Genomic DNA, 15,628 nt, shown 5'->3' with positions numbered 1-15,628 from the left:
GTTTACCAAATTGTGGTCTCGCGTGGCACTCACATTGTTCGATAATTTCACATAATACCACATACGTAGTTAACATCTAATATTTCTGTCTTAGAAAAAAAAAAAAAAAAAAATATCAAATTTTAATCATCGATAATCATTGTTTGATTTTTCAAAGCTTTCTGCAATGAGATTCATATACTTTTGCATGCGTTTTCTTCAATTTTCGAAGCACTTTTGCCACTCTGGTAGCTACAAAATATTCGTTCAGTGCGTATCAACCGCCTTTTCAGGTGTCGAGAAACGTTGAACGCTTAGATTATTTTTTTTTTATTGTTATGCGATTTTGAGCTAAAATTAAGAAACAAGTATATTTTTCAGCATTTCACTTAGTTTTATTGATACAAAAAAGAAAAGTGATGTTATGTCATATCATATGACTTAATATCACATATTAGATATATGGTACGTCAAATTATTAAATTTCGTTTTCAAATTGAGAAAAAATTATATTTTTCAACATATTACTTAATTTTATTGATTTAAAAATATCACGTGATGTTATGCTATATCATATGATTTTATATCACCTTGCGACTGCCAATTATTAAATTTTGATTTGAAATTGATAAATCAGTATCCTTTCAAGCCTTTGGATTATTTTTAATAATTAAAAAACGTCACGTCACTATATGATTTAATATCACATCATGTGACCTATGTAACATATGTACATAAAATGACGTTTATACTTTTTGGGCTTATTTTTTGCGAATTAGATTAATTATTTTTTAATTTTTTTTCTTAAAATAATTTATAAATATATAACATCACAGCAAGTCTAATAGGATGTGACATCACATCTTCTCCTAACTGAGGTCATTTGGAGCATTTTCTATGACTATACTTTTGATTTATATGTTCATGAATACTTTTCATACTTAGAGTTGTCGTTTTATGCTTTTATAGCACAAGTATAAAGATTAATGTTTCTATATTGATAGCGTTTCTCTGTGACTGCCAAATTAGAGCTCACAAGGCGCTGGAAAACCTAAAAATGTAACATTTTCAGCCAATCGTAAGATCAGACTTTATCAAATACCAGTTTTGTCATGAACTGGCGTTGGCTATAATAACCAAGTTGGTGGTATAACTGATTTATCTAACAGCAAAGTCAAATGTGTGTACATAAAAGGATTGCTTTATAGCTTTTTCTAGCAAAATTATATTTGCAAATTGTTCATATGATTTTGAAACTTGGTTTCGCACAAGAAAACGTTTGTTCAATGCAATCTTCGGTAAACACTGAACATAAATCTACAAGACATGGCAAACAATTTAAGGAAACGAGGAAGGCAGCTTGACACTAATCGACGACAATGCCAAATTCGGCAGAAAAGATTTAGCGCTGAAGGTTAAAGCATCAAGCAATTTAGCAAATGCAAAAGAAAATAGCAAAATATTTTTAAAATGTTCGCACTTAATTAAGTAACAAGATTGATTGATATGACCATTGAGCTATTAACAGACTTGAACCATGCGGGTGGTTGCTTGAGTTTTATAGTTTTCTGCATAAAAGGTATTATATGTATATATATATATATACCATAATATGCGCTTATATAGCGGCATATATGTAGTACTTCAATACCTTGGCACTAACATGCCCCTTGAATCATATGGCTATTGTTTCGTGAAGCAAATTTTTTTTTCTAAACAAAGCCACACAACAACTCTTGCGTTGCTTTGAGTGCATGCTGAGGGCGTAAACGTCACATAACACATATACATGCACACATATGCTTGGTTTAAGCCAAAGCCAAAACTTGTCAAATCCCAACAGAGATACACGCGTCAAATGATCATGGCCAAAGCCGGCTTTGTTGAGATCAGCTAACAACAACAACAACACTACTATCACAACATAGCCAGATAAAATCTGACAGTTCAGCAACCACAAAGTGGATACAAATATATGTATATATATAACATGTATGTGTGTGTGTGTATTTGTCGTGATGCYTCATTTATGGTCTGTGCAAAGTTTCCACGCAATAAAACAAATTAACGCTATCTGAAAGTGAATAAAACCATAAACAGAAAACAAAAAGCCCACAAGCAACGCCAAAGCACACATACTCCTACACACCCACAATTATCTGAACACACATACAAACTTATATGCACACGCATGTCACTTCGGCTAAACAACGGCTGTCAACTCGCCTGTCACAATTCCAATATTTTGTCATACACTTGGACATGCGCACACACAAACAACAAATACACTGCAAACAGCTATATAAAAAGCAAAAGTGTTGAAATAACCGTTAAAAATTGCTTTGCATAACTTTTGTCATGGCTGTCAAACAAGCCGGGAAGCGAAAAAAGTTGTTGCTCGCAACGTCGTAGAGGACACCAGATATTCACAAGCTCTAACATACAAAGTACTATACATGCATTGCAAAAAACGGCGATCTATTGTGCGAGCAACTCAGCACATACTTACATACCTACAAAATAACCTATCTATATATATGTATTTCTATGCATGCATAGCTTTTGTATATGGTATGTAGCGGAGTATAATAAATTCTGCCTCCACTGCTTTTGAGTTCAATTTGAAATTTTGGGCTAGTCTCTGGCATAGTGACCGGCATTGAAATGCAAATAAATTGGTTTTCTGCGAAAAAAAAAAATAAAGTCAAAGTGATCTATTGTAGTGCGGGCGGTTTGACCGTTATGCTACTGACTGTATTTTTTGCTGATGCCATTTGGTGCAGTGAAGCTGCTTTTATAGTTGCCTGATCTCTTTATGTTGAATTTTTTATTATACTTTACGAAATCACGTAGTTTGGCAACCCGAGTGTTTTGATATTATACATACTCAAAATTTTTGTTATTTACAGTAACTTAAAATGTTCATCTCGACCAAAAAATGGAATTAAATCGCGAACATTTTTGCCCCATTATTCTTTACAACGTTCGAATTTCATGAGCGGCGTCCAAAATCAGTTGTTATTTTGGAAACTAATGATGCTGTGAGCAACCCTATATTTGTAAGATCGTCCTGTAACCTATCGTGAGATTCAAGCAACTGAAAACATTAGTAAAAACAATATATATTAAATATGGCATGATCAGTTGATTTTCAAAAACTAACTGAAACAACTGTATGTTTGAGCACTGAAAGCATCGATTGCATGAGTCATCTACCGTATAGTTGTATGACTTCTTTTTGCTTCCATATGGCCGAAATAAACAAAGAGGCGAACTTTTTCAAAACCTGAAGTTGCAATTAATTCATTCGGAAAGCATGTTTTGGATTTACCTCAATGAGAAAGGCAAACGCATCGAAGCATTTCGTTCAAACAAATCCGAAAGTCTATATATCTTAATGAAGATAATTTGAATAACAGTAAAACAATTTTCGATGATTAATATATGTTTCTATTTTCTAATCCCGAAATATAAAAGCCAACACTTGTATCTAAACTAACCAGTGATGACTGTTAGTCAGCTTAGTCTGGTTACTTTCCTTTTCTTTGACATTTTAGCGGCATAATGTAATCGGTTACTGGAGCAATCTTTGGTATAGCCTTTTTCACGGCGAGCTCTATAGGCGACAGTGATTTTAGGAACTTATGCTGCCTGTACAAAAAATTAATAATGGGGCCTATACCTTCCTCTCATAGTCTTATGCTAGTAAAGTGAGAGCGTTCTTAGTTTCACATATTTTTTCACAAATTGGTGAGTTTGTAAATAAAACTTTTGAATTCCATTCATCTCGCAGCCGATCTTCAAAAGTAACTTCCAAAAAGGTATGATTGTCTGCTTAAACATATCTTAAGTTCAAAAATCAAACAATTATTATTATTCATATTATTCACAGTGGCATAAAAAATCAATTTTTTCTTTCAAAAATCTTTTTCATTCGAACATTATGTGAGAAATATATTTGAAAAGATCGTCTGAAAATTTAAGTCGGCCATTTCAGAAACAACAGCGATTGCAGTTATAGGAACTTATCACACTAACATAAAAAATGCTTACAAATTCACTCATATATCCAAAACTATTAGCCAGATCAGCTATCAGTTATTGTTTTCTTTTTTAAAAAGGAAATACCGCTCACCTTAAGAGAAGTTAAAACAAATTTGCTTAAAACAGGATTAGGTATATCTTTAAGACAGATATCTGGCATCTAGTGCAACAGATTTCAAAAACAGCTGAAAAAATTTGCTTAAGGGATCAGTAGGATAATCTTAAAAGAAAAAAATTTAATTTTCTGTTTCCTTATACCCTTAAATTAATGTAAAAATCCACTTTATCATTGGAAGGCTTCGAAAAAGATCCAAAAATAATAATACTGCTCGACTTTCGGAGTGCACACCTGGCACTTTTTTTCTCAAAACACACTTTTTTAAACTGGCGATTCTAATTCACTCAGCCCTTCCTCCGCTAGATGTCATCAAAAAATTTCGAAAAAATTTGTTTATACACTTCACGACCTCATGATATATGAAAAAAGTTTTATTGTAGAATAAAAATTTCTATGAAAAAAATGTCAAAAAAAAAACAAAAAAACAGACCAGATTACCCTACTAATCCCTTATGTGCTCATGGGTTCCGGATTTTGAGGTGCTTCGCAAAAATTAGAATGATAAATCTGCATTAAATGGTTTTACAGAAGCTAGCTAAAATGTTTTATGACAAAACTAAAGTATTGGCTACTTTTCTGAAACATAATAGTAGACTATTTACTCAGTGGAAATAAGATAACTATATTGTAACATTGTATTAGTCGTCACAGTCACTAGACGCCAATCCAATAGAGAATGTTTGGCCTTTAATGAGAGCCTCAATATCAGTAAAATATTTAATGTCAACAAAAGATTTCATTCGACTACTTCAACATAACTAGAGGTCGCTTCCTGCGGAATATGCGGAAAATTCAGCAGCTATAGTCACCAAAGTTGTCAGGGCAACATGAGAGATTGGAGCAAGTATTGAAAAAACGTCAGTTATAAAATTAGGATTGTGATAACTTGGGAAACGTTTCACGTGCAATTTGACTATCTAGTGACTTACCTTCGGAGATATATCTGTAACTGAAATATTTTGTTTCTAAGACTGGAAGAGGTCGCCAAAGACAAACTTTCTAACAAAATGAGAATGAAATGCATCACTGTCCTAAAGACTTAGCTCTTTATGACCTCCGCTTCATGAGTGAATTGAGTTTAAATCCCAAACAGTTATTTAATGAACACATTGGTTTTCATAGGGTGATCATTCTTAATACTCTGAGCCTCTTGGAATTTCATTACCACAGAAATCTAACTTTTAAGAATAAGAGCGCTGAAAAAACTTGAATTAACTTGCTTAAAACTTGAGAATTCAACTAAAAAAGCCTTTAACACATATTCCATACTTCTTGTTCGCATTTAACCCGGAAGAATAGGAATAATTCGATCAATTTGGTATCCATATAAAGTCCTCATTTCTATAACGCACACAAAACTACCCAAAAACTAAACTCGTTCAACACATTCAAAGCAAATATTCCGACATGCTTTCAACGTTTTACTGCACTAACGAGGTTAAGCAATTCTTTTCTGTATTACTTTTTTTGTCGTTTCGCACTTTGGCACCCTCAATTCAGAGATGTAAAAAAAGTTGATTGATTAACTTGCTAAATCAATTAGCGCATTGTGCGCGCCCTCATGAATATTCAGCTATATATTATACATACACATGTGATACATGGGTCTGTAGAATGGATACTTTTATGTGCACACACCTGCTGAAGTGGTAATAAGAATGACCTAAGGTCCGCATTTGGTTAAGTGCTTTGTGTGTTTGGTGTGTCAATGGCGTTCAAAATGAATAGAGCGCATTCAACAATAAAATATATATATTATTTATGAAAATTTGTTCCCCATGATAAAAAAAAAAAAAACAAATATTATTGATAAATTGTTATAAAACTAATACAGAAATGACATGGTTGCTATGAGCAAGCGAACTTATGCATAATTGTTCCACATTAGCTATCAGATAATTAACCATTCTCTAGATGATTTTGAGGAACGCAGCAGAGTCGTAAGACACATTTACTCAGACAGAACAAGCAGTAATCGTCCTTAGCTACTAACTGAAACTTACTAGGCATATTTCTTAGAAATTTCTATGGGTAATTTTTGTTATCAGGGATGTATTTTTTCTTAGATTGTGCATTCCGTATCGAAACATATTTTTTTGGTATCATATAATGATACGGCAAGTTGTTTTGTTTTTCTTAGAAAAAGTAAGGTTAGGTTAGGTTAAGACGTAGGGTTGATCATCACCTGAAAGCTGACGCAGATGGCCACTTGGACAACTGTAAACCCTGGCGCCTTGTGATTCATAAAAACTCCTACATATGGATCATCACGCCCTCAACGCTAACGATGATTTTTCAAGCGTCGGTCAAGTGGCTTCAGTTCTTGTGTCAATTCGATCTCTTCTGATTTGGGGTTTCCTCAAATGATGCGCTAGCGACAGCAATATTTTCAACATTACGGACACTTATTTGTCTCACTGGCTCGGGAACATCTCGTGCTGCACCTGTGGATTCAAATTTCTCCACTAGACGTTCAATTGTTGATCTGACAAAACGCGTATGACGACTATAAATTTGACGTAGCGCTCTTAAAGTCGAGCCCAATATAAATTTATAATAATATAAATAATAAATAAATTAATAATAAATTTTAATAATTTCGACTCGTTGTTAGTTCGTAGACATATCTTTCCACAATGAAATGGCAAACCTTACGGTAGTGAAATGTCAAAAGAACGGGAAAAAATACGGCGTTGTTTGCTGTCCCTATCGGTCTAATTTTTGTAGCATCTTGGAAAGTCATAATTTGGATGAGAGCAATATGACAAGCCACTAAATCATCATCTTATTATTAACTTTTTTCTAAAAATAAATAAAGGCTGCCACATTTAAACTGAACTCATATCACTAGAAAACGTACCAATTCTCTAGTAAAACGGTACTTTTACTATTTTACAACAGGTTATGTACGCCTAATATACAATATTTGCGTACTTCAGGCAACAATTGTAAAAGTAGTCCGGCATCTAAGGCCACCCCCTACGAGAATGGAGCATAAGAGCATAAACATACGTACATGAAATTTGCACATATGCTACATATGTAAATTTATATTGACCAGGTTTTCGGACCACATATTTGTTTGCTTTCAATTTGACTTGTTACGCTCCCGGAAGTCTACATACGCGCTTATGTACTTCTTACCAGACACCGACAATGTGAGTACAATCTATGTGGGAACAAAAGTAACACTTTATGACTTTATATTTAATTACAAAAAAAAAAACAAAGAAACTTTCAATTTATGTGCTCAATCTTGTTATTGCGTGTCCATAAACAACACATATGTATGTATGCGTGTGTAGTGTGTTTCAATGGCCATGCAAGGCGAACATTGAAAATCGGTTCTGAACGAGTAGGTAATGAATACTTGAAAGTGGTTTGAAGGAACTTTGAAACACTAATTGTAATTGATTTTGTTTGATTTTATTTTATTGTTGCTTTTTAAATATATGTACGTCATTGACATGACAAAAAAAGTGGTTTGATCTGCTATCGACGCGATTGTATCGAATTTATTGGTTTACGCAAGCAATTGAGGGCCTCAAATGGTGTTTACTTTTTCAGCGGAATTAAATTACTGGTGGCTAATTGAGTTGTTCAAAGACAATGTACATATAACAAAATGACAAAACAATTTTTTAATAGTTGAATTGAATTCTTTTACAATTCTTTTTCGCAATGCCTCGCGAGCCGTTCGACCACACCTCAACTACGCAATTATGTCGAGAGCTAAACTTGACGTAAATAATTCAAAYAAATAATAATGCTAATAATAATAAATAAATAACAGAGCAATTGTTTTTTAAACCGAATACCAAAACCATCATTTAAGTATACATACACACTAGAGATCAATTTAATAATGCTCTCCGTTTTAATTTCAATATTTAATAGAATACTCTGTGGCACCCTTTCAATTAGAGCAGAAAAAATCTGTATTTATATAACATACTTTTTGTTACTTTTTTACTCCAAACATTTTGTCTCGCAATTACAAGGTGTTATAGTTTTTCTGCGGACGAATATATAGCTAACCAAACCGCCGATTAGACGGTCATTAAGTTAGGAAAACTGCTATTAAAAGTTGTGTCAGTGCAAAGAAGTGTTTGGTAATTGATTTGATTTCGTACGATTGTTTTGATTGTTCGTGTTCGTTAGCGAAATTAACTAATTAAGCGGCAATTAAAAATTAAGAGCTCAATTAAACCAATTATTAGGTGAGTTTAATAACATCAAACATTCATAATTGAAGTAGGTTTCTTACAATCGTTATTTCATTAGCTGAGAAAAGTGCTTCAACAGTTGAATCAGCATGAATTGTATGACAGGTTAGGTTAGGTTAGAGCATCAACCCCGGTAACCTATCATTATATATGTTCTAGTTCAGTTGAGGAAGCGCTTTTCTCACCAAAGTCGTTGAATCTAAGTTATACAGAAATTCCTTTGTGTTACACAAAAGTTCTTAAAAGTTATATAATCGGATGCTCATCAATCGACGAATCATGTTGTGCTTACAATAAACTTATTAAGGCGACTAATAGCTATCTCAGTAACTTCGTTGGATACGCTAAAGGTGTGTCAACCGAGATATTGCAAGTGATAATATGATTCCACCTCTTATTCCTCCATACAACTTTGACAAAGAGTGTCCGACAGAATACTGAGACACACCGCATGTGAAGGCATTAATAAGTGCACAGTCAGGATACTTATAATTGTAGTAAGATTGACTTTGCTTAGAGGCATTAGTTCAGAAGATCTCTCCCGGTTCACTCTGGGACCGAAGTATTTCATAAGAAAAAGAAGTGTAACTGAAGCAGTGAATAATTTCAGAAGCTTCGCTTAATGTAGTAGCCTAGCCGCCAAGCACGTACCAGCATATGTATAGGTACAATGGATGGAATGACACTGAGTGCCATAGTTGGGGTACTCCAAAATCCGATGAGTTTAGCTCTTTGAATATGCTACAGCTGTTTTGCTGTTACGATTCTTCCAAGAGTCTTCCATCAAAGAACGACCTCATAAAATATTATTGGCTTAACTATGTCTTCACAGAGCTAGTGGAACCAGTTCTTCCCAAGCGCTCCTCTAAAACAGTATACGGCGACAGATACCTTCCGCCCTCGCTCCTCGATGTTTGGCTTTATACGATGATAGGGTATAATAACTATAAATTTTACAATTTTTTTTTTCTTGCTAAGATATATGAAAATTTGTTCGAAAGCCCCAAAGCAATAAAGCTCCCCGAATTTTCCGAATTTTCTCCAATATACAGGATATTTTTCACTCTCTTGAAGGACCATTATATAAGATTAGATATATTTATTATAAATTTTAATCTCGGAGATATACAAGAAGAGATAAGCGTTCGAAGACGTTTCAGGGTACTGAAATTAAATTTAACCAGTTACGTTCCCAGTTTGGTATATTACAGTATCTTAGGGATCTCCAGCAGATTAATCCGCACCTTTGCTCTTTTTTATTGCGATCATGTCTTTTATACATCTGGTTCAGTATTTATCTACCATATGTTCATTAAAGTTCACTGTTACTTGGATTTTAGCATCTCTCTTCTTTTCCAAAAATTGTTTTGATGTTTTAAAGGCTCGGTGTCGAATTTAAACTCCATAGTCTAAGTGGCCAACCAGATAGTGTTTTGTCTTTGTGACCAAGGTGTCAGCTACCATAAAACGAGTTGATCTAAGCGGAAGAAGTTAGATGCAAAATGTGCGGGAAACTAAACATAGGCATTAACAGCTCTCGATTTTGGTTTTTTTTTTCGGTTTCGATTTCGGTTGGGACGCCATTCGAGAGATGGTTGAACACTTTCGATGTCATATTCGTAAACCCATGGCTCGTCATCAGTAATGCTATGTTCCCAACCATTTTGGGCGACACATTGCATACCCGAAACATTAAACAAATTGTCTTGAGTCGAACCGTAAGAGATGTTGTGATCCGCTCTCTTTCTCAGTCAGATGCCAACATGACGATTTCCAAGCACTGTTTCTTTAAATTATTTGATGTTATCATCATCAACGGGAGTAACGACGAAGGCGCGGGTTTTCAATGACTTCACCATCTTCGCTTTGTGCCCGAAACCCTTCTGCAATTTTTTAACCATTCCGTAGCCGTAGTTACATGGTCGTCATTGGCAACTATGTAAAATCTATAGGTCTCCGACGTTATTTGTTAAATTGAGATTAATGTTTTATTAGGAGCAACTATTGAAGATAAAATATAGTGATTCTAGTGATAGGAAAATATCAGACATTTACCATGTAGAAACTGACTAGTTAGTAGGAGAAACCTTTAAGTCTTGACAGTTGGACGACTATTGTTGTATAAAAGCTACGATTTCATGCGCTGATTGCCAATCTTATATCAAAACTCTACCGCCATAAATTGGAACATTCCAAGATTCATCGCTTGTAAATTTGGAATTTAAAAGTGTAACAATAAGCTGGAGCTCATAATGTAAACTAATATTTCTGATGTTTCTCACTCCATAAGTGGTTTTAAATTTTTCTACCCGCCACTTAACATTCCTTATCAAGATGCACAAAAAATAGAAGAATAAACAGAAGCTATATTATTTAATTAATTTAGAGAATATTCAAACACAATCTAACAACAAAACATGTTGGATATTCCAAATTTTCTACATGAGGGTTTTTCACATTTTATTATGAGTAGTTCAACGACGGAGTTAGTACTGTACTATGTATATTCGTATGCTATTTCCGGTAACTTATTACTAATATGGTCTAATACACAAGGGATTACGTTTTACCTTTTCCATTTACTTTTTACTTTCTGTAGGCGATGTCAAATATTTGTAGTTACAACAACTACAACAAATGGTTTATGTGCATCACGAAGTTAACATCTGTTCGCGACTGCAACAATAAAGTGTAGCTTAAAATTCACTTCACAATTGATTAGGTAACTGGAATAATCCACTGGTTGCTGCGAAACTCACATGTAATCCCACAAACGCAGCGCAAAACAATGAAGATTTCAAAACAAAATAAAAGCAACAAAAGCATTTTACTTTTCCTCACAGCTGCCAGTACTAACTGAATACGAAATTAGATGTTATAACACACACACATTTAATACAAGTGTTATAAACAAACTAATTTATATTTTCATCAACAAAATCAGTGAAGAAGTTGAAGTAGCACAAAAACAAATTGCAAAAACAAAACAGAAATAAAAACAACAACAACAACTATAAAATACACTCTCACAAAAAGAAAAGTTTCCATACGACGGCTTGAGTTTGATCGATCAGTTTGTATGACAGCTATATGCTATAGTGGCCCGATCTGAACAATTTTCTCACAGATTTTTCCATTACACTTGAGCAGGCATATAAGCCAAATTTCGTGAAGATATCACGTCAAATAAGAACATTTTCCATACAGGAACTTGATTTTGATCGGTCAGTTTGTATGACAGCTATATCTTATAGTGATCCGATCTGAATAATTTGTTTGGAGATTATGTCAATGCCCTTGATACTAACTTTATATTCTAAATGTCGTGAAGATATCTTGTCATATTAAAAGAGTTTTCCATACGAGGACCTGATTTTGATCGGTCAGCTTGTATGACAGTTATGTGCTATAGTGGTCCAACAAGTAAATGGCTCCTTGGCAACGAAAGAACAGGTAAAAAAATTCAAATCAATATCTCCAAAACTCTGCTACAGACAAACGGACGAACAGGCATGACTAAATTGACTCAGCTAGTATATATTTTATAGGATCTCCGACGTTTCGTTCAGAGTATTGCAAACTTCTTGGCAAAATACCCTTTACCTCGAACAGGGTATAGAAAATTATGGAAAAATTAGAAAAACATCAAAAACTCAAACTGTCACCTTTCACCGGTTTAAAATAGGAGAAATAAAGTTGATACTCACTCACCCACACATGTCTGTATATACATATCCGAAGCTTGTTAGCACATCAGACAGCAATTGACTTTTTAGCAAAACGTTAAAATATACCAAACGGTGCGCCATTCATGACGCGACTTTTAACACCATTTTGTTGTTGTGCACTTTTTTGTACTTTTATCACCTGTTGTTTTTGTTTTCACCTTTGTAACTTGCAATTTCTATTTATTTGCTTAACCGCACAATGACTCTCGTAAAGTAAATATACAACATGAACAACAACAGCAAAAACACTGAAACGAGATAAAGAGACGAAAGATAATTAGAAAAACAAAAAAACACTTAATTAGTAGTTATGACACGTTAACAACTTAGTAAGTACTTATTCATTGTAATGAGTGACTGCTGGGCACTACGCCCACCGAAGCGTGCGCTGACGTTTATTTCGTGCTTATTAACTGCTAATTTATAGCAGTTTTCGTTTTAATGCTTAAATTGATGGGTTTAGGAAGTGATTGTTACTTGTAAACCACTAATAGAACACAAAAGGTTTAATACTGTGATTATTTTAATTGTTAATGGTTAAATTTTCAATGATGATATTTCATATAGGGTAATTTGCTCTTAATTAAGTTAGTCGTTCAATTAGAACACAATTAGCATCATGCAATCAATTTGCAGGTAACTGAAAAAAACTCATATTTGAATTGCAACAAAAATTCTAAACGGAAAGCGGATGTCAAGACGTTTGTGCATTCAATGAACTTTAGAATGATCAATTTTAAGGGAGGTCAACTTGTAATGCCCGATGCGACCGAAGAAAGCATGCCCGACGACGGAATTTAAGCTGCTCTGTAAAATCCCTACAAAAGGAGACCCCAGAACTGCATCAACTACCGTGGAATAAGCCTCCACAACATCGCACATAAGGTTCTAACGGGCGTATTTTGTGAAAGATCAACATTTGATTGGATCTTTTCAGTGTGACTTTTGCCCTAATTAAAATTAAATCGGTTGTATAAACTGACAGGATCGGGAAAGAACTCTCCCAGCCGTTCGATATCAAACAAGGTTTCGGTTAAAGCGCCACTCTGGTTTGTGTGAGTACCAGCCGACGACGGCCTAACCTCACGGTGCTTTAAAAAGCACATAAGCGCCTCAAATAATAAATTCTTTTTTGCATGAATTTCCACTTTGGTCGGAATTGAGACCGATCTAATCCTCTGCCGTGCTGTGGGTACAGCACTCGGCCGAATCGCTAGTCCACACTGGATTACATTTTTCAACCCTACATGACTTTAGGGGTAAGCCACAGCCTCCACGAACCTTCACAAAGGGCCAAACCCAATGAGCAGATTGGAGCGAACTCCAAGGGCCAACTGCTCCTCGTCGTAGCAGATTTAAGTCTCCGGTCAGACCTTTGTAGCTTTTGCAACTACCGATTGAGCATCCCACAACTCAAAGACTTGTAGCTTGAACTTCAAATTTCATCGCCTTTCATTAGAAGGAATCTCAATCAAATCACTCTTGCCAACAGGTGCTACTTCGGACTGAGTAGGAAATTAATAAGTAAAGTGCCCTCTCGGCGAGTAGCGCAGAGGCATGATCGATAACAATATCTGATGAATCGGCGAATACCGCAGTCGATGGAACGGTGAGCTGTATGATATATATATACAACGACACTGTCATTGTTCAGCGAATAAAAATACAGCGGCTACCTTGGCTAAGTCATATCGTCCAAATGAATGAAAACACTCCAACTCTGAGAGTATTCGACGAAGTATCCTCTGGGGGACCTAGAGGAAGAGTAAGACCTCCAGGCCGTGCGAAAGACCAGGTGTAGAAAAACCTGACTGCACTTGGTATCTCCAATTGGCGCCAAACAGTGAGAAGCCAGAATTATAGGCGCGCTATTGTAAACTCGGCTTTAACTGCATAAGTGGTGTCTACAATTTGAAGAAATCGATTCATATTTCCCCTAACCCTTATCCACCCAGTGTAATGATTTTCGGCTTTTAGTTTCATAGTAATTGATTTACAATTTCGCCGATTACCTTACTAATATTGGATTTACATATGTGACTAAGCCGCTTATAATTTTGATGCAATAACTCGCATTAAAACATCACTAAATACCTCAATAAATTTATAGTTTACATATGCCTTATGTATCACAATTACCAAATAAGTACGGATTGAATTTTATTTATACACTATTTATTTATATAATTGTTTTTTAATTACCAATACATTAGCGAATGAAGTAACAAAAAAAAAAAATTAATGATTTGATTTGTATGCTCTTCCTCTTTTCAGCTGTTTCATCGCGCTCCAAGTCCACACACACAAATGCCTAAACCACTCGTAGATATCTTCGCATCTATGTCACAATGAAGAGTATTATTTCTCGTTTCTATAGTAATTATGGCTTTAGTCTTATTTATGTGGTAAGTTGAATGTTGAGTACACGGATTTTATCGCTTCTAAAATATATGTACTTAGTTTAACGAGCACAAGCGAACACATATTAAATCATATGTGGTTATAATACGAATTTTATTAGTCGAGATTTTATGTTTCTGCTTTACAGCGCTTTGTGCAGCTGTCGAGGATGATTAAACGATAGTGCAAATGTGATCATTTCTTTTTCTTTTTTTTTTTTTTTAATTTGGTTAAAAATATTACCGGATAAGTATATAATATAGTGGTTATATATAGTAGATATTCGGTTAAAAGGAATAGGTTACTTTTTGATTTCAGGAAAAAGTTTCCTTCCTCAAATTCTGTAAATATATATACTGTACGAAATATAAATATTCTGAGGTCTCAGTTTATATATTTTTTACTGTTAGAGACAGCCATTGATACATAATGCCTTGTTGAACGTGGGAGTACATTGAGAGATCTTCAGCAGAATACTTTTTTGAGCAGCAAGACCATGATTTTTAAGCAAACTGACCGAAGCCATCAAAGAGAGTTTTGCTCAGAATCCACAAGGATCATATCATTATCGCGCTTTTAGACTTCACTGGAAGCTCTAACGAACCATTCACACATTTAATGAAAAAATTTACCTTGATAGGCTGCTTAGGTCTGACAAGATTTGATTTCCCCTGATATCAAACACATACTTAGGTCATTGATGAGCTCTAAGACATCTTTCTGCAAATTAAGAAAGGTTACCACTTTGTTGACACACTAAGGATTAAATTTGGCCTGCATCGTCATAAAGCAGACTTTCCAAATACTTCTGGTACATTTTGAACGAATCCCTAGAATGAATCCATCTCGTTTTTATGGTAGAAAACACCAGACAAACTTTTCGCGTTGTAAGGAAACAACTGCCAAACACAATCTAGTTGACACACGAAGTTTTTAGCGCGCGCAGTTTTTGCGAACCAGTCCGGGTCAAATATGATCTTGAGTGTATGTTAACTTATAACTGATGTGAGGCACTCATTACCACAAAATCTAGGGTTCCAAGAGAAAATGCTAAACCACATATGATAATTTCTTCTAAAAAATATTAATATTTATTAATATTTTAAAAATAATTAGTCTCCCAAAGTACACAT

At 34.6% G+C, this 15,628-nt stretch overlaps 1 protein-coding gene across 4 annotated transcripts in view; it reads left to right on the top strand.

Moving 5' to 3' along the window:
- LOC108965317 (protein spaetzle 5) overlaps positions 1 to 15,628 on the top strand; it is a 29,684-nt gene that overhangs the window by 1,602 nt on the left and 12,454 nt on the right. For all 4 annotated transcript variants that reach the window (XM_018927640.1, XM_018927638.1, XM_018927641.1 and 1 more), the window contains one exon: positions 14,370 to 14,500. In XM_018927640.1, coding sequence (XP_018783185.1) covers positions 14,444 to 14,500 — 57 coding nt within the window. In that variant the 5' untranslated portion in view covers positions 14,370 to 14,443. The remainder of the gene's footprint in view (positions 1 to 14,369; positions 14,501 to 15,628) is intronic.

Source organism: Bactrocera latifrons, unplaced genomic scaffold, assembly GCF_001853355.1.
Source record: "Bactrocera latifrons isolate USDA-ARS-PBARC rearing strain unplaced genomic scaffold, ASM185335v1 scaffold_139, whole genome shotgun sequence".
In the NCBI taxonomy this organism is placed as follows: Eukaryota; Metazoa; Arthropoda; class Insecta; order Diptera; family Tephritidae; genus Bactrocera; species Bactrocera latifrons.
This window is presented reverse-complemented; position numbering and strand designations above follow the sequence as displayed.